Genomic DNA, 20,142 nt, shown 5'->3' on the forward strand with positions numbered 1-20,142 from the left:
AAATTTAGGAAAAATCTTCTTTCTTACTACGTTGCTGAACCTAAACGACAATCTTGGGTGTTAATGGCCTTTATCATTTCCAAACTTGTGTGATAAAAAAGTAACATGACTAAGTCTACTTGCTTGTCAATTTTGTCTGTTGATGTTGACCACATTATAAGTTAGTTGGGATTTATTTTTTCAATTTAAAAAAATTTGGTAGCCCAAGGAAAAGAATTAAAATATGTTTTTACCTTTAATGACAAAAATTAATTTGTTAAAAATCCTAACAAATTTTACCATGCATATTATATTTTTATCCCTAATTTGAATGAAATTCACCTAAAATAATTATTACAATGTAGTTTTCCCATAAATTTCTAATCAAATTATGACTAATTATTAGATTATAACTACAAATTTTAGGTCCAAAAAGTAATACACTCATAATATTGCCCTTGTTACTTTGTTATCACATATCTTTCTGGGAATAGTGTTACTTTTCTTGTCTGATGTTATTTTTAGCTTCAAATAGGATAAAAAAAGCAGTGACTGCTGTTATGTATCTACCAATAATTTCAAAACAACAAAAGAGATATTTAAGTAACAAATTCACTTTTTTGTCAATTTCCTTGCGTTGCTTAGGTTTTGGAAAAAAAATATTTCATCAGATTTTTTACATGATTATCCTTTTTTATACAAAGTTTCATGGAAATCAAGGAAATAATTTTTAAGTTATAGCTGAAAGATCAAATTTGGCATTTTTTGAATGTTCACATCCCTGCCTATGTTTTTTGAACATGTCTACTTAACATATTTTATAGCGACTTAGCTACACAATGTTTAAATTAAAAATATAAAGTGAGTTTGTAGAAATTTGTTGACTATAGCAAAGAACCTCTCTGTATATAGCTTTTGTCTAGGCGCACTATAGACTACTTAGCATTGATCCCGTGTTAATAGTTATTTTAATTGCAACAGCCACTATGAAACAGGTGTTACAAAATATTGATGAAAATTTGGACTTTTTGAGGAATAACAGATTTTTTAGAAATATATAAAAAAGGAGTTCTCAACACATAGTTACTGGTAACACACATATCTGACCAGTCAAATAATTTGAAGGTTGCATTTAAAGTATTTTCAATAATGAGCATTAAAACTCTAGGCTATCTAAACACATTTGCATGCATACTGCAACCTTATGTTGTGACCATCTACGAATGAAATCATGTTTGCTCCAGATGTTGGCTCTGTAATTAGCCGGTCACAAGAGTATCAAAGCTTTCGCAGTACGGTACCACAGCAAAAGGTATTTTCCTGTGTTGTTTTTCTTGTTTTTGTTGTGCTCAAGCTATATGTCAGGAACATAGAATTTTGTCAAAAATATATACTTTACGTAAGCAGTGTTACATTTATTACAAGCCAATAATGTAAAGCCCTGTCTTTGTTAACAGGTTGTTGTTGATTGTGATGGGGAAGAAGATAAAGTATGGGTGGTATATGATGCAGGTCCAAAGACTGTTCGATGTCCTATAGTGTTTCTTCCACCAGCCAGTGGAACCGCAGATGTGTTTTTCAAGCAAATTTTAACTTTGTCAAGTATAGGATACCGTGTCATGTCTGTAAGTTATTTGTCCAATTTCTTTTTTTAAACTAAACTCACATCAGGCTACATAGGGAAGAAAAGGAAATACCTGCAGTTTATTTTGTGTACATACAAGTGAAACAAATTTTTTTATAATTAGGTCAGCCATCTTATTCAGAAGAAAAGAAAAGTTTAACTTCAACAGCACAATCAGCAAATCGTGTTTAAAATTTCAATTTTTGATGTTTTTTCCTTATTTTATACATATATAGATAGAATATCCAGTGTATTGGACATATCAAGAATGGGTCGAAGGATTTCGTCGTTTATTGGATCACTTTCGTCTGGACAAAGTAAGACTTTTAATGGTGTGATGTCTTGTTGTACTTATTTTAAACATATTTCTTGACCATCCAGTTAAAATATCTTTTTTCGACTCATCATAGCTATTGGTTTAGAAATATTCATACTATGTTTTTGTTAATTTAACATATATAAACCTGTATATGCATCATCATCATCTTTTTAGGCTTAATGTCCATTTTTCATGCTAGTATAATAATAACCCTCTTCTAATCAGATCTAGACTGTGTTAGATTTAAACTCAATTTCCTTTCCATCAAGTCTGCTTATTATCTCCTACCAAGTCTTTCTCGCTCTACCTCTGAGCTTTGCCCTTGAAACTATTAAGTCTCTACACTTTCTTACCCAAATATCCTCTTCCATTCTTTTTAGGTGTCCCAATTAACTCAGTCTTCTTATCTGGATAACATAGTTAATGCTACAGATACCCAGCCTGCTTCTTCGCTCATCTAAACATTTTCTGTCTCTCCAAATAGCGTTACACATCCACCTAACCAATCTTATATCATTCCTTTCTAAACGCGTCGCTTTGGGTAGCTAAGCTTGTTTCACATCATGCTTGTAGCAGTAGGAAAAGGTCTAACCAAAAAGTATTCCTACTTTCTGCTAATCTAACCAAGTAACAGGTGAGAAATTGTAAACAAACCTTTTTCTTAGGCGAATTTTTTTAATCGAATTAACTAAAATCAAATAAAAAAAAATCGTATTTGCCATCAGTATTGTTAAAACCAGCCGCCAATATTGATTCAAGTTCGTTCAATCCATCCAGGACTTTTCACGATTAAAGTTTTTTCACAACAAGAGAAGTTTAAAATCAAAATCTTTTTGCTGACTCGTAATATATATATCAAAAGATTTTGTAGAAGACACTAATAAGCACATCGGACGAAAAGACTAATGAGTAGCTAAAAAGATTGCTTCAAAAAAACGACCGTTTTCTGCATTTTGCGCTTCCTTGAGATTCGGCATAAATAATTTTTTTTTTATTGGTTTGTCACTAAAAAATATCCATGTTCTTGCATTGAGGAGATTATACCACATCAATGTATTTCTTTGTTTTAGCGTATCCACAGTTCATGTTTTTGTTTATTTTTAGGTTCATATTTTCGGTGCTTCGTTGGGCGGTTTCTTAGCTCAGAAATTTGCTGAACATACAGTAAAAAGTCCACGTATACACTCATTAGTATTATGCAACTCGTTCACCGACACTACTGTCTTTCAACAAACTAATGCTGTTGGATTGTAAGTGCTTTCTAGGCTTTTTTATAAGTACAATCGGGCTTGAAAAGGTTGGAAAATAAATATAAAATGAGAACAATGGCAAAGATAAAATTTAGCTGATATTCTTACAATAAAATGCGTAGTCAGAAACCGACTGTTGCGGATTTGTGAAACGTGCACTACTTAAATAAGTTGCATCGCAAATATTTGTCATGTATATACTGTAAAAGCGCTGTTTTAAAGTCGACTCTCCACGAAGATTTATAAATTATAGTAAATTATGTATTGGAAAATAAGCGCTTGTGAAAAGGGCAAGCAAGACAATACAGCGACGACGAGGAGGCAACTTATAAAACGTGTTTGCCATTTGGATAATTTATGCAATCAAAAACTATGCCAACATAGTGGAAATTCATTGAATAAACAAAATTTTGTTATTAAAGTGGATGTATAGATAAATGGAAAAAATGATACCTTCAGGAGGTTTCTGCATTTTCAAACTTGCAACCCTGAGTGGACCGAAAGTTTTAATGTGTAATATGAATTTAGAAAGAAATTAGTCCTGTGTCCACTTTACTTTCAGTTACTGGCTCCTACCAGGATTCTTGTTAAAAAAAATGATTATGGATAACCTTCAAATCAACGAAGTCGACCCTGACGTTGCGGATGCGATTGACTTTATGGTGGAAAGGGTACTTTATTCATTCATTCAGATTGTTTTAAATGATAGTTCATTCATTCAGTTCCCTCACTTATTTTTAATAAATTTTGATATGATGAAGAAGTAATCGTCTTCAGGCTTGAGCTAGCAGGATGTTCATCAATACTAATCCAGATTTTGCGATATGAATATTAACTATCAAGAGTTGTGATGCTCATTTTCATTCATTAAGCATGATTTTTAAGTTAAGTTAGATAATAATTGCTTGTTTTATTTTTCATGTTTTAGCTTGACGGTCTTGGCCGTGCAGAGATCGCTTCACGTTTGACGTTGAACTGTCGAGATTCGTACATCGAGCCTCAAAAATTGCATGGCATACCCATTACTATCCTCGATGTAAGTGTTGTTCTCGATGATGTTCTTTGTTGTGATGTACTTTGAGCATTCCATTGATGTTTAAAATAGGTTCTGTGTGTACCTTAACGAAACTAATTTTTGTGAGATTTTTCGCGAATTTACATTAATTTAAAGCTGCAAATTTCATGGCACTTAGTTCGCAAAGATAAACTTCCACGATTTATTTTTAGTCATAAATTTATGGATTTTGAGGATAATTCTCTGTGGCGCGTTTGAAAGAAAGTAGCCATTTACACTAAAAAATAAATATTATCTTTTACAAGCCCTCGACTTTCGCGGTTTCATCACAAAATTAATTTCTGATCAATCCGCGATTAAATTAATTCCCGCAAAGTCTTCCTTTTTACTACCGAAAATTATTTCCCACGGAAATTAAGGTACAGATGGATGCTTTCTTGTTTTCAACAGTTATAAACCGCTGCTGTATTTTCGTCTTCCCGCATGTGTTGGCTGACCACAACATCAAATTACACTCTTTTGTTAATGTATATACTTTTTCAGCCTCGTTATGCTTATAAAACTTGTTTCAGAGCACAATATTGACCTTTCCTGCTTGTGTTTGCACCCTTAAACTCTTACGAAAAGTTTTCGAACATTTAGTATGTGCATGTGTATGTGGAATATGTAAATATAGAATTCTATTCCCTTCTGTCTTTTAAGATACACTTTAGGTTTGATTGCTTTATGCTTTTTAAAATTTGGATTTTACTTCACTTGTGCCTGATTTTTACAAAGTACCCAGCTTCAGTGTGCTTATAAAAGCCATGCTTGTAAAAAAAGAGTGTATTCCTTAATGATCGGATTGTTACTTCAGGTGTTTGACGCATGTGCAATATCCGATCAAGTGAAAGAAGAAGTGTACAAATGCTACCCAAATGCAAAACGCGCCCATCTGAAAACGGGCGGGAATTTTCCGTACTTATGTCGCAGTGCTGAAGTCAATTTACATTTACAAGTAAGTAGTCAAACCCACAAAAAACAAAAATTTTTCTTCACCTTTTTACTCTTTTTGTCTTCAATACTTATGTTATACAATTTAAAAAGCGCGATGTACACAATTTCTTTGTATCGAAGACTTCAATCATAACCTAGCGCTGTAGAGAGATTTCAACTGTATAAATTCTGACGTTTTGTTTCATTTCTTAGCTTCACTTGCGTCAGTTCAATCACACGCGTTTCAGTGCGGTCGACCCGCGTTTCCTTCCGGACGAAAAGGAGGAATTAAAAGCAGCAAGTGAGTTACCTGAGCAACCACGTGACAACGAGATAATTGGGCAAGAAGAAGAGACTCATCTTGACACACAACAACTCGAGACCCCCGGAGAAAGCGAAAGTTGAATTTCCACACCAATTTTTTTTTGTACTAAATAATATTTTAAAAATCTTTAAGAGTTAAATGTCGCAGTAATGGGCGATATTATGTGACGTTGAATTTTAGCCAACGCTGATCCTTTTTGATAGTAACACGAGATAGTGTTTTACTCGTTTTTGTAATCATTTTGTCATCACACCTGTTGAATGATTTTAAAAAAAGAACATATTTTTTGAAAAACGCAAGTTTAAAACAATGTTGCTGAAAGAGGGAGTGATGAGAGCTTGTTAAACCCTGAAAGTAAAGGCGTTTTATGTAACGCATGCGCAACAGAATCCCCCTTCCATTATAATGTAAATATGCGAAACAATTTATAAAGTATTTCCGTTTTGTGACGTAATTTTTTGTTTTCTTTTTCGTACTTGTTTTGTAAACTGTTTTTGGCGGGAAAAAATTTGATTCGTCTTGTTTAGATTTTTGTTTGTTTTTGTTTTGAAAAATCTCTTTTCCATTCGAATCGAGACAAAAAACCTCTCATATTGCCAAATTGCGCATGCGCTAACTGCGTTTGATGGAAAAGGATGAATTATGTGATTTAAATTATTTTATTTCGACAAAATATAAATCGTAATTTTGTCTTAATCTAAAAATAGATGCTGAGCGTCAATCTGGATTTTGATTTCTTACATAATATGTATCATTAATTCGTGGAATCTCAAGAACGTGCGCTCCATTAACGTGTAGACGACAAATCAGTTCAAAATACCTTCTCTAATCAAATTAGTGTTTTTGCGGTATGAAAAATTCAAATTTTAACGGATTTATTTACACCGTCCCCCTCACTACCCAACAACACATTTTACGAAATTTAATTTATAGAACTAATAGATATATATTCCTAATAGATATAGCAAATATAAGCTTAATGTTCATTGGAAAGGATTCCAATGAACATTAAGCTTGCATTGAGGTATGATATTTCGTCAAAAATAAAATGGGTGTATGGAAAATCCAGGACTACGAGACGAGACGTAGTTAAGTCGATGCTCTCAAAACATTTCGGGTCAAGCTTTCGGGGAAGCTGCTGCATTCGAAGTAGCCTTGGCAGTGTTCAAAAAATGCAACATGTATCTAACATCTTGTTAAAACAATATAGACATGATACTGTGTTCCAAAAATTTGTAAAAGCGACTAAACTTGCTTTTTATCGAATTTTATTAAAAGATACATCTGGTTATTTCAGGTCCGGTTTTTTATTCTGTCACCAGTATTAATCCAGAAATAATTACGGTATACTCGACGATGAAAGAGATTCTGTTTCACTTTCCTATCCGTCGTCTATCTTCGTAAACAACAGCTGTCAATGTTGCCAATTTGTTATTGTTCGAACCAAGTGTGTCCTTCAAAAAGTAAACTAGGTTATCTAATTTATGTTCAGTACTTGCAATCATTAAAGAACCATTTTCACCAAAGGCATGAGAGTCTGTGTATATAACATTTCCGTCATCGTATATTAAGAAGGACGACGTACGACGTTTATGTATAAACAACACTACTTGTTTACGTTTCAAAAACACGAGTTGACGAAGTTGGTACAATATTGTCGCCGTCTTAACATCTGATTCAAAAGACACAGCTAACGACGGCATAACCGTAAGGATGTTTAACTTAGTACCCAGTCGTTCATTAACTTCTTCGATGCTCAGATCCAGAACGCCCAATTCTTCTACAATACTATCATACAGAATGTTCCCTTCTTTGATCGAAGCGTAGAATAAATTCATCCATGTATCCTCTAAATATCCCCGATTTTGAAACGGAATATCCGATCGGGAGAAGAACCTTCCGATTATTAGGGAGATAATGGTACAAGCATTACTACCATTCCTCCCATTAAAATAAGTTTGACTAATATTTCTTGGAAACAACCAAAATGAGATTTTTATACTTGAAATGTAAAAACACTGAACGAGTAAATATTCAAAAGATTTCTCCGTTTGCTCCAATCCATGTAAATTTGATCCTTTTTTAAGTAAATCCAAGGCTTCCTCGCGAGTCACTTCAACGTGAATAAATTCTTCCGTTGTCTCATCTAACTTTGATTTCGACACATTCTCGTTTTCTTTTAATTTTGATTGAGTAAGGCAATCTCGGATAATACGAATCGTAAGTAAACATCCGTACAACAATGGTAAAAAACTGCTGACGATGCATAACATAATAAAACGGTTTCTATTGTACCCTTCAAAATAAATTACAGAAGTACGCATTGACTTGTCTGTTAAAGAAACCGGTTTTAAAACGGTGTACACAGGTTCATAATAGTTTGTTACTGACATAATCACGTGGCACGACGCTCCAGCCATCGTCCAATGGAAGGAAGAGTAAATATGCAATGACTCTGCGGTGGAGTTAGCGTTGCTGATTAAACTACGTATATACGAAGGTGTGTCTCCTTTGAAACATAGAAAACATAATGGCGGGAACAAAATTGCCATGGAAATAAGAGAACGAAAGCTTATTGCGCTTTCTAAAATTGATCCAGTAAATATGGTCCCATACATATTACAAAATTCATTTTCCGGATCCGACAGAGCTAACCATGTTACGTATGTTACTATGGTAAACATTGAAGCAAATATGATATGTGACGAGGAATGTCGCTCTTGTAGTGTTGGAAAATACGATAAACAAAAGCAAATAAGACATAAACATATATTAATGCCAGCAAATAATAGGGTGTTGATGCAGTTTTGAATGTTATTAAAAAACACAAACGTCAAAAGCACATCCAGTGAGATAGCAAATAAAAATGATGTCAGTAAATGTAATATAAACAACCACGTACATAAATAACAAGTTGGTGTTTCCATGCTTTCCCGCGCTTTTCTCAGCCAAAATAGTTTGAACGCATGCGCGGAATCAACACCCAGTACAAACATGGCCACCATAAAGAATCCAGTGTAATATAAAAATATTTCGTACAGCTTTTCCAGTAGGAATCTTGAAAACGGGATTGAGAATGCGACCAAGTTGGTTAACACAAACAAAACAACCTTAAAAAACCAAAAACTGTGATGCACCCGTGAGGCTATCTTGGAATTGCAATTTATTGTTGTAACTGCCAGAAAGAGATAAAACATTACAATGGATGTTGTGAACCGATAGGCTCCTTCTATCCCCAAAAATCTATCGCACACATTGAAATTGAATTTCCAGACACATTTCGAATAAAAATAGTGTTTGACGTCCGGTAGTAGTACGATAAACGTGGATAGGGACCATACCGTCGAGCCAAGAAAATAAATTAAATTCGCTAACTTTGAACTCATTATTTCTCCACCTTCCTTAGCCCGCCTTATAAAACGTTAGATGTGCCATACTGCAATATATCAAAAGTGTGCATTCCGCATAAATTATCCTCATCATCGGCATTTATGCACGGTTGAGTTACTCTGTATTGAAACGCATTTTGCCCGCGTGAAAACATAATTTAAATTCTAGAATCAAACGATAGTTGATAGGCAAAACCGATGAACATCCTCGTCCCCAAGGTTCCTTGTTACCGAAATTAATCGAAGAAAAAAATGCATTGGGAACGAGGTTAATGGTTGAACTGCATATTTTGTTCACAAGAACGTCTAAACTTCAGCTGAAGCTGGATATTATGATTTACGTTTTTTTAATCTTGGCTGTTCTTATTTCAGTTCTTTTAAATATAAGGAAATATATGGTCAGATTTACAAATGGTGGTGAAGATTTTATAGAATTGAAAAAGATTGTTTTTAAATTCTTCTTGTATAAGGATTTAGTAAAAGAAAACTATCCGGTTTCTTAGAAATAATTCAATCTATGAAATTAAGACTGATTATGTTCTTAAAATGTTCCTAATTTTAGCCTTAACATTCTTAAAAAGTATGTTTTTCATAAAAAAAGGATTGTATGGCTTTTATCAACCTTGCCTCAGGGAAATTATAGGTTTTTTAAACACGGCGGCGTAACGTATAGATTCTTAGGGGTCTGTTGGTTGTAAATAACTTAGGGTGCGCCCCGAGAACAAGATTGTTTGATGCAAAATGATTCAACAACTATGCGGTACTTAGATAAATCACCTGCATCTGTAATTAACTTTATCTCTTTAATAATAGCCGTATTCCGTCTGTCTGTCTCTACCCGGAACCACCGCTGAGTTAGAAAATGTTACGGAAACACGAATATCGAATGCGATATATTTTTATCCACTTTGTTGCGAGGGGTAAATATAAAGGACGGGCGACCCCGTGGATTTTTCCACGGGCTACCGGCTAGTCTGTATTATAATACCCGTATACTTCTGTCTGTCTGTCACGCAAAATGGTAGCTTAGCTGCGCAATAGCGAGAAGCACGCAATGCGGTATAAAAAGGACGGGCGAACCCGTGGATTTTCCACGGGCTAACGACTAGTAATATATAATTGTCATCAAGAAGTGTTTCTTTTCCTGTTATTTCAAGTAGACAGCAAAAAACAAGCAATCTGGATTTATTCAGGGTCAGTAAAGCTATAAATGACTTACTTCACCTTACAGGGAACACAGGAAGAAAAGGTTGCAAGAGGAATTTTTAAATAAAATAAAAGAACGTATTTAAATCAGAGACCCTATGTTTTTGAAATTCCTTGTGCAAAAAAAACTGTCTGTTAAATAACAACATAAACAACCTCGTTCCCAGGGCATTTTGCCTTGTTGAAGTTGATAGCGGCGAAAAGGCTCAGGGGACCTGGGGACGAGGTTACAACACAAGCCAACGTCAAACATTATCCCAATCAATTTCATTCTCCTTCCTCCTTTTTAATTCTTGGATGTAATACTTTTTCACGCTTTTTTTTCGATCAGCAATTAAATCGGCGTCTATACCAAATTCGTCATGCAAATGAAATTTCCATATTTCATCTTTTCGATACCGCTTGCTGGCTACAGTCGACACCTAAGTTAAAAAAATTAAAATACAACAGTGAAAAAGTCTTTTTCTGTACAGCTTTAAAAAAACCTGAACAGTCCGTCAGCTCTCTCTAAAAGCAATAGCTCATGGCTTGACGAATTGATATTGAATGCAAAGCAGCCAATATAGTAACTAAGAAAGCCTAGCTGTTGTTGCGGGTGTCTTAATATTTTTTAAATTTGAGACTGCCAGATCAGCTATAACGCTATTCAAATTCTAAAGTTTTACAGTGTTGTTAGTTGGGGGAAAGGTTTAAGGTTGTTATACCGAAAAAATAGTGTTTTTGACGTCATCTCTGCGGAAAAAAAGGTACCTCCCCTCCAGATCTCCCCCTCATCACAAGTTTCACCGGTCCTGTAGCCGAGCCTTGCGTGAATTGTTTTGGCTGACTGAATTTTAATGAACACAAATTGTTTTCATTTTAAGAAACGATTGCATTCTCGTTTCAGAGTTCCTAGCCTCCAGCCGATAGGAATTAAGTGTTCTAGAAAGCGTGTAGTACGAAAAAAACATTTATCGTCTTAAAATAACCTCGTCATCATGCGTCTGATATGTTGAGTCATAGTACAGGCAAAAAAAGGTCTGGGATTGAGGTTGTAATGAAACTTACCTGCTGAAGGTTGCATATATCTTTCGGTTTCAAATGAGAAGTTATGTTAGCTAGTATATGAAGCGGTAACATAGCCAGCCATGACCCCGTCAAATAACCTAATGCCAAATGAATAACGTCATCACCAAGGTAACGTTCGACATCGCCCTGTACGACGTCGCTATCCAGAAATTTTTCTATCGTGTATTTTTCTTCAGATGGAATCACTTTTCCGTTTTTTGTATATCGTATACGCCATTTTCGCCAAACAACGCCATCATTGTAAACAACTATTTCAAAAAAATCTTTACTTGGTGCAGGAGCTTGTCCTGATGCGGAATAAAGTTTAATTCTCTGCTGGCTCACATGTTTTTTCGCGCTTTTTTTCTTCGATGTTCTATCAAGCGATGATGCATAGATCCCCTTTCGTGATATATTATTGTTGTAATTCATACTTTGTAGAGCTTTGTCGATAACTTAAGAAAATAAATCTTAACAGGTTATTTGAGATGACAAAAAAAAAGTTGTTCGAGTTAACCCTGGTTTCCACAAACTTAAAAACTCTTTTTAACAACAAGTTGCATGTATGCGTTCTTCTAAAAGAAACCAGGTGAGAGGTCTAATTCTAAAGTTACTTAATACGAGATTGGTTAAATATATAGTTTTTACAGATAGCATTATAAGAAACAAGTTTCTTGTAAAACGTGTTTATATTGAGAAGACGATTTGTGCGAACCAGCCTGGAGTTCTAAATGTTTAATGCATCATCTTACGAAAAAGGATTATAAAGGTAATCTTGATAATTTTGTTCAATAACGGCATGCTACACAAATTTCGACATGTTTTTACCACCCATTTCAAATTATCAACCCACCTATCCCCCCCTTTCATTAGAACCCCAGCAGTCAAAATTTTTTGTTGCAAAATTTCTTAATATGGTTCATTCGCAAACAATTATGTTCATAAAATGCAAAAATTTTCGCGAATTTTTCCAATAGCGAAGGTAAAGTCAGAAATAGTTTAAGGCGTTATGTTCGTTCGACAACGCAATTTGAACAAAAAGAAGAAAAAAAAATTACTCTCTATGTATTGCTGCGTCTTTTATTTTAGGCCCCAAAATAAAAATTCACCAACTTCAATTCATTAACACTATCACCAACTATCAATTTAAACGAAATCACCGACCCTTCTCTTCCTTAATAAGTTCCCCGTATAAAATCTGAGAATCTCTGAAACGTGCTTCCTTCGAGTTTATGTTCTTATAACTTTTCTAAAGAAAAAAATATTAACCCTCTTCTTGCCAGAAAGAGAAAAACAACCTTGAAGACACGATTTTGTTCTGGTTTTTGTCTGTTCCCATTATGTTGTGACCCCACAATCACATACACCCGCCATCTCCAACATCTCCGATCTTGAACAAATATTTTTCTTTCGCGAATTTTCCAGTGAGAGCAAGTTTGTCACCATACACACACGGGGTATTACGAAAAAAATAACCGTAATCTGCATCAGTTAAGGTTACAATACATAAGTGATGATTACCATATATCCATACATTCGCCATTATTAACAAACTCGCCTTCATGCTCCTTCACACTTACATACTTACAGTATAGACAATTGTAAGCTTAGCAAAACGTGTAAACTATATTTATCATAATTTTAAACTTTCACTTCGCAGCTAGTGTTTGCTTTTACAATGTATTTAAACATTAATTCCCTGTTGTAACAACCCATTAAGACTATATTGTCTGTAAGTGTTCTATGGAATACACGCAAGCTTTTACTGTTCAGCAAATTGTTTTGCTATCTGCTTGAATTAGATTCACTCTTTATTGCATTGGCGCTTATTATTTTCCCACCAGTTCGACATTTGATGTAACAAAAACATAAAGTTGAAGTGCGTACGTTATTATAAATACTTGATTAACGAATACAAAAACTCAATAAAAAGAAGATAAATTAAATTATATATTTAAAATCTTATTCTGATAGAACGTTCTTTCCTTGAAACGAATTCTCTTTAAAATACACACCGTTACAAATGAAGGTTCTGCCAATATAACTTCGACAAGAGCTTCAAAAGTTTCATTTTTTAAAACAAACAATATAAAAAAAATTTTAAACAAAAACATCTGCTCTCAAAAGTTTATCGCGTTGAACGTTCCCTCGACAATTTTAACAAATAATAATAAACTAAACTAAATATTCAATTTTCGTGTTACATCTACACGAAGTTCATGATAAAAATATAGCGCAATAATTACAATTAAAAATGAAATGAAAAAATAAATATGAATACTATAACCGAATATAAAGTACGCAAAGACGGACGTGAGGACCATAGATGCACCAATCATAAACAAGCGTGTGATGTTGCTGGAATGTTTTAACACGAGTGAAATTATTATACCATTCAATGCCTGCAGAAAAATAAAAACAAACTTCAGTTTTGACTGGCGTTGTTAGCATAAACGGTCAGCAAACTTGATTTATATTATAATACCTGCATACGTCTGTCTGTCACACACAATGGTAACCGCAGTAGCAAGACACGAAAGGAGTAAATAAAAAACGAGTGAACCCGTGGATTTATCCACGGGCTCGACTAGTTTTACTAAGATTGTTTGGTGTTCTGGTACGCTTTTAAGACAGAAATGCTAAATACACAGACGACGGAAGCTATCTTTAACAAAAGCGAATAATGTGAAAATACACACTGTATTAGCCTACGAATTTTCAACGCGGTTACTGTGAGAACAAACATACCTGCGTAACAACAATCGACCATGTCCAAATAGAGAATCCGTCAAGAAATCCTGCATGGAAAACACAACGCATATTATCCTGAAATACACACCCTTTAACAACTTCTTACTTTTACTGTACACGAATTCTTTATAGAAAGCCTGGGAGGCGTCCAGTGGTTTTCCTTGTCAATTTAATTATTTTTTTATCTTGCCAATTTAATTTGTCTATTCATCTCGAAAAAGAGTACGAGCATTTGAAAATTGTACGTGTCAATTCTATAAAAAAGATATTAAACGAGACCAAATGAACGAAACGAAATTCTTACCAGATGATGGCGTCGATGAGAAGAAGAAGGTTGCAGCATTTAATAAGATACCGAAAGCATATAAGATAATATTTTGAAGATGAATGGATGTCTAAAAAAATGGGATTTCTTTTATACATCATCATCACAGGTTTAACAATCATAAAAAAACTCGGATTGTTTTATGTGTTAAAAAGTTGATCTCGTCGGACGCAAATTTGCACCACCCTCGATACTTATCCATCGCGAAAACGTTCTTTCAATGCTCAAAACGATTGGAGGCATAACATTTGAAATTACCTTTTACTACATTAACATACATTTCCTATAAAAGCCTTTTTGGGGGATAGAAAAAATTTATATTGGTTTAAAAAAGTCAGCCTTTCCAAGCAATATGAAGTTATGGTTCGAAAATATGTTCGGTGGAAAAGGTCTATTAAATAAACTTGCAGTAAAATGAAATTACCGTTTTGTATCTTTTCAAAACAGCTTCTAAAAATAAATAGACAGAAACACAGCCGTTAAATTGTTCATAAAAAAGAATTTTTATTCTTGCGATTCTCATTTTCACAATTTTCTAAACACTTTTTTGTTCGTGACATTTAATTTCGCAAAAATGGTCAAAAATGGCTCAAATTCGTTACTATAAGATTATGTTCCATATTTTTAAATTTGTACTGTGCTGGTTCTAGATTAAATTTTTAATCCGGATTTGGGCAACTGTTTTAGATTCCAGCATATGACAAGCAGTACCTGTATAAACTCCAGCCAGTCCAGATATCCCACAGTAAATGATAACAAGATACAGTCCAGTGAAGGTTATGTACAGGGTGCTTTTTGTTTTAGTGTCATCATCAGAACGTAATCCACCAATACTAAAAATAATTAAAATTTAACAAAGATAGCTGACCTAATACATTCTTTAAAAATTAAAACACATGGTGGGATCTCCATGTTATACAACACGTACAAAATACACATTCTAATACATAAAATTTAACTGCCCTTATATTATCTTGTGCTACTTTCCCCATAATTGTTGTAAAATTAAATGTGTTCACATGCTTTACAGTTTATATTGTACTTTAGACAAACTCAAGTCACTGTCTGTGCGTTTTCTTCGATTTATACACTTAGTTCGCTTACCTGTTCACTACACCAGAGACAAACAGAAGAAAAACAGCAAACCACTTTCTTCTGGATATATGTCTGGAAAGATAAAGTATCTTACATGCTAGAAGACAAAATAACAAACCCGTTCTCATGTTGAACACATGTTTGTTAAGGGGGAAATAAAGAGGAAAACAGATACTATACTTTTTTTATACTTTCTTTTTCTAAGTTTCAAAATTGCAATACTAGTGGTCTTAAAAATATCTTTGTAGACAGCAGCTAGCATGAGAGAGAAGATGTTCATATTTTACATGGCTAGCCTCACAAATTTCGAGGGATATAGCCTGTCCATTATTTCCAGGAGGGGCCATGGCTTAGATGGGGAGTCCTCGAGTACAATTAGGGTCTGGCTCTACCAGAAAACTCCCTGCAACATCCAAAAGGCCCACACAATGTGCCGTCTCCCCAATTTCCCTCACTGGTCTTAAAATAAAATTAAAAAATATCTTTGTAGACAGCAGCTAGCATGAGAGATCACATGGCTTGGGCCAGAGTTACGTTCTCCTGTACAAAGTGCGAGAGTTATAACCATTAAGCTACGGTGCCATGATTCAGCTACGGCTGAGAAAGTAAATAAATGGCTAAGCAGAATACAAGGCATAAAAATATAAAGATATAAAGAGAAAATTGTTAAGTATATATACCTGTTTATTATGAAAAAGTAGCAGATTGCAGTGGCTGCTATTTTTAAATTATTCAGTAGCTAAAAAAAGGTATGCAGCAAAATACTAGTTTAGATGAATATAACAAGATTGACATTTCTAAATGTATACTCACCAGGCCTATCAATAAGGGGAGAGCGATCGCTCTTGTTCACGCAAAGACTCGACTAATTCTGAGATATGAGGAACTAGCGGAGCTATTAATAGCTCTCCCAATTCCACAAAAATTTTGTCTGGCTGAGCAATATCAATTCATCTAACATGGAAATCAATGTTATCTTTCTTATTATTTGCAGTGAAAGATCATGGAATAAAATATGCCTTTATAAACTTACTTTATTTATTCATGTTGCTCGCCCAGTCTAAATTATTGCACCCTTAGGTCAGCGATTTATTACTCGGGTGTTATTTTTTTTATTGATAGGCTTGACTCACCTGAAATGAAGATGGATCCATATATAATTGAATATGTGTGATGAGGTTGTTATTTACAGTATACAAGATAGCGGGCACAGAGTACAGCATGATGATACGTGGCGATGGAATGGTGAATTTTTCATATGTAAAAATGTCTTTCAGGACAAAACCAGCAGATATGAGAAGCTAAATGTGAAACAATAAGCAAATACTTTGTGTTTAGCTCAAACACACATACTTAAATAAAAACACCACCAAAACTATATAAATTTTTTTTAACGTATCAGCAGACACAAAGGATAATTTCGTAATGCAATGGAGTACTGTAAGAGAAGAAATAAATATTGTGAAAAAATTATAAAATTAATGTGCTGGAATTTGTCTACAGTCATGCTTTCATCTCTTATTTCGATTTTCACCATACTTCCTTTGCAATATCCCAGTAAGTTCAGTATAAAATTCACTTTGGAAAATAGCATTACATACATACAATAAACTTGCAATTATTGTCACAATTTAATTTGCTTAATGAGAATCCTTTAGTCCAGAATTGACACAACTTCTGAGGACCTATTCACAAATTTCATTCAAGTTTTTGCGAAAACTTCCCTCAAGGTGGAGATTCATATAAATTGTGGTGTGATTTAATTTGATATAAAAAAATAATTTAAATTTAGCTTGCAGTTTCTTTGATGTAAAACATAAAAACACATTGATGTGAACTTATTTTAGCGATTTTAGACTAAATCACTAATTTTGCCAAATAAATGCTGCACCAAAGTTTAATTATTTAAGGTATGTAATCTGGTACAACAGTATGGTCTAAAAACAATGTGTTAAAAATGTATCCCAATGTATTCTGTCCTTAAAACTTATTTGCAGATGTCACAGGTGTCAGAGAAAAGTATTAAATTCCTAGAAATAATGTATAATAATACCTTAAAGAATTCTACAAGAAGAGCCACAGAAGCAGAACTGAAAGGTATTTTACCATTTTGTTTGCCAAGATTTATAAAAACTGGATGCAGGCTTGAAATTATTACACTAAAAAATATATCAATGATGCACAGTGACACATAGCACTTAAATAAAAAAAAGAAATAAAAAAGTTAAATTATTTCAGGGTTCAATAATATTGTTATTATTCAGTTAAAATACAGGTTAAACATTAGAAAAAATGTACAGACAAAAGCAGTCTTACCCAACCGCCAGTAGTAACAGCCACAGCAGGTAAGGAAATGTTCCTAACGATGCCATGATTCTACCAAATCAACATATTTAAATGTTACTATATTTAAAACACTAAAAATTAATAATAAACAGTTAGGTCACTTTATCTAAAGTGACCTAACTGTTAGTACTCAACGCTGATGTGAATGCCAAAGTATCAGAGAGAAAGACAGGTAAAGGGAAACTGAACTGGAAAGGCAGTTATATGTCTTGGTGTATGTATAACAGGTTTTAAACTTTTTGTGAAAACTTGTTTTATTAAAACATCTGAATCCGTAAAATGTTTTGTATATATAATTATATAAATATAATTATATAAATATAATTACATAAATATAATTATATAAATATAATTATATAAATATAATTATATAAATAACTTATTTCTTAAAAAATTTTGCTGGGGGAGTTATCAAAATGTAGATTTAATGGGTGCATTTTTCATTTCGCATTGTTTTCTCCTTCTTTGAATTTCTTTTATATACTAAATGAAATACGCCAACCTTAAGATACTTTTTTTAAAAGTTCTCTTAATTTGGAGATATTTTAGATATATACTGAGTGTGTGTCAAAAGGGGGTTACCGTTTCCTTAAAAACTTTCAAGTTTAGGGTCCATCTGACAAAAGAGATGCAATTGGTACAAATTATAAGACTTTTTAAAAATCAAAACAATAATGTTGATAAACAAAAGGATATAAACTTTACTCTACCCTGTAAATGACCAAATTTCACTGACTCAATGCAAAAGTGCTTAATTATTATATATAAACAATAAAAGGTACATTACATATATTAAACACATGTTTTTTAAAAGTTACCGATTTTAGCAAAAATATGACATTGATGGTTTACCTTGAATATGCACCTAAGTTTCATAGGCATAATTTAGTAACTACACTCCATTCCATTATTGAATTTAGGTATGCATTTTATTCTAACAAATAAACCCCTTAGTAACAGGTCCATTAAAAAAGCAAAAACAGATTGTAGATATATATAGTTAATAACATTTTATTTAGTTCTGTATGTAGCTATATATATATAGTAGCTAGATATAAAAAAAGTTATTTCCTTGATGAATTATCATGGTGATGTTTAGGCTTAAGCATCTTAAGTTGTGGTGGTTTCCTCACTTTCATTGGTATTATGTGTTTCATCAGTCATTGATTCCTCCAACTTACGTTTACGCTTTGCAATAGCTTCCTCTCTTTTTCTTCTTATCATTTCCCTCATTTCCTCCGAAATTTTGGGACTCACTTGCTGCTCTGGAGGTTGTGCATGCAGAACATTTTGTGCAGTCACACCTGCATCAACTTCTTCATTGTTTTCTTTCAAAATATTGTTACCTGTGCTGTTACTATCACCAGCGAAAGGGTCAATGTTGTCATTTTCCATGTTGTTGGTACTGTCTTCATCATCGCCCCTGTTGTTGTTGTTGTTTTCCGTCAAATTATTACGAATTTCTTGTAAAGCATGCTTTATTTTTCTCTTACCACTTAGAAGCTCTACTTTATGAACAAAATCTGAAAAACACAACTTTGGATAACATTGGTGTGCCCAGTATTCATACCTTTGTAATATTATTTTTAAATTTTCCTGCTCTCTGCCTTTTCCTTTTTTGTATTTGAGACTTTCAAAATAATTGTTCACTTTATAAATTCCTTCCATTCTTGGGTTGGTCAGCCATTCGTCATTTAAGTTTGGTAAGCGGTTAATTTGTCTTCGTTTTTTCTGAGGCTCTGTTTTTTCGTTGTTTTCGTTATCATTATTTCCTTCAGAAGCAGCTCCTTCTAAGTCGTTAAGGGGAGAGAGAGGCGGCAGTAGCGGTTGATCAGCTTCTCCAAAAAGATCTTCAGCGTTCACAGGTTCATCTGCTAAAACTTCGTGGTCACTATTTCCCAGCATATTTCGTAGAAAATTAATCTATAGCTGGCTACTGTTGATTGTATTGTTGCAAATCCTTCACTTTTCCCCAACTTTTCGCTTTTGATTTCCCGCGTATTCCGCGTCTCGATAACCCAGTATCAACAACGTTTTCTTTTTCTAGAGCAATTTTTACAGACGGATGCTCTCCTTCAATGCTCTCCTTTGTTCACAAATAGAATTTTCACCGTTAAACCTTCACAGAAGAAATCTTAATTAAACAAAACTTACAAGCAAACACGCATTAAAATGTAACTAAATGGCACAGATTAAAATGTATCTGAAACATATTAAAGATTTGAAGATAGGAAAAAAAAGTCTTTATGAAGGCTTGACCACAAAAATGGCATGCTTACGACCATTTCACTTAATGTGAATACTGGCCCGTGATTGGTTTAACCAGTATCAACTTTTTGGCTGCAAGTTAATCAAGGAAACAGGAATACCATTCTCATCGGAGCAAAGATTTTGGGCCTAAAACCACAATGAAAATTTCTCTTGGTAATATTGTACCTGCCCTTTATATTGCCTAGACTCCGCTTCATTATGTTTTTTCAGTCCTTTATTAAAAAC

General features: G+C 33.7%; 4 protein-coding genes across 5 annotated transcripts; 1 reads left to right on the top strand and 3 right to left on the bottom strand.

Annotated features, from left to right (window-relative positions):
- The first annotated feature begins 522 nt into the window (after positions 1–522).
- On the top strand, positions 523–6,013 carry LOC130644631 (maspardin-like). Its single transcript, XM_057450313.1, has 8 exons — positions 523–1,291; positions 1,437–1,604; positions 1,840–1,920; positions 3,027–3,172; positions 3,735–3,843; positions 4,101–4,208; positions 5,044–5,184; positions 5,376–6,013. The coding sequence occupies exons 1-8, from the start codon at positions 1,211–1,213 to the stop codon at positions 5,565–5,567; spliced, it is 1,026 nt and encodes a 341-aa protein (XP_057306296.1). The 5' UTR covers positions 523–1,210; the 3' UTR covers positions 5,568–6,013.
- Positions 6,014–10,169: 4,156 nt separating this feature from the next.
- LOC130644655 (F-box only protein 36-like) lies at positions 10,170–12,037 on the bottom strand. The gene is made up of 2 exons (XM_057450345.1): positions 11,130–12,037; positions 10,170–10,504 (listed from the first exon to the last, which is right to left on the bottom strand). The coding sequence occupies exons 1-2, from the start codon at positions 11,559–11,561 to the stop codon at positions 10,328–10,330; spliced, it is 609 nt and encodes a 202-aa protein (XP_057306328.1). The 5' UTR covers positions 11,562–12,037; the 3' UTR covers positions 10,170–10,327.
- A 150-nt stretch (positions 12,038–12,187) lies between these two features.
- Positions 12,188–17,764, bottom strand: LOC130644640 (probable UDP-sugar transporter protein SLC35A4). 2 transcript variants are annotated; one of them, XM_057450325.1, is made up of 10 exons: positions 17,617–17,764; positions 17,354–17,459; positions 16,434–16,601; positions 15,981–16,039; positions 15,310–15,372; positions 14,917–15,038; positions 14,630–14,655; positions 14,185–14,275; positions 13,878–13,927; positions 12,188–13,531 (listed from the first exon to the last, which is right to left on the bottom strand). In XM_057450325.1, exons 1-10 carry the CDS (start codon positions 17,670–17,672, stop codon positions 13,310–13,312), a joined length of 963 nt encoding a protein of 320 aa, XP_057306308.1. In that variant the 5' UTR covers positions 17,673–17,764; the 3' UTR covers positions 12,188–13,309. The 2 variants fall into 2 exon arrangements, with proteins under 2 accessions (XP_057306308.1, XP_057306316.1); XM_057450333.1 differs by having other exon boundaries at positions 17,407–17,459; positions 17,617–17,673.
- Positions 17,765–18,756: 992 nt separating this feature from the next.
- On the bottom strand, positions 18,757–19,551 carry LOC130658000 (TIMELESS-interacting protein-like). Its single transcript, XM_057461057.1, has one exon. It carries the CDS (start codon positions 19,549–19,551, stop codon positions 18,757–18,759), a length of 795 nt encoding a protein of 264 aa, XP_057317040.1.
- Between the last annotated feature and the right edge of the window lie 591 nt (positions 19,552–20,142).

Source organism: Hydractinia symbiolongicarpus, chromosome 1 (assembly GCF_029227915.1).
Source record: "Hydractinia symbiolongicarpus strain clone_291-10 chromosome 1, HSymV2.1, whole genome shotgun sequence".
NCBI classification, from domain to species: Eukaryota; Metazoa; Cnidaria; class Hydrozoa; order Anthoathecata; family Hydractiniidae; genus Hydractinia; species Hydractinia symbiolongicarpus.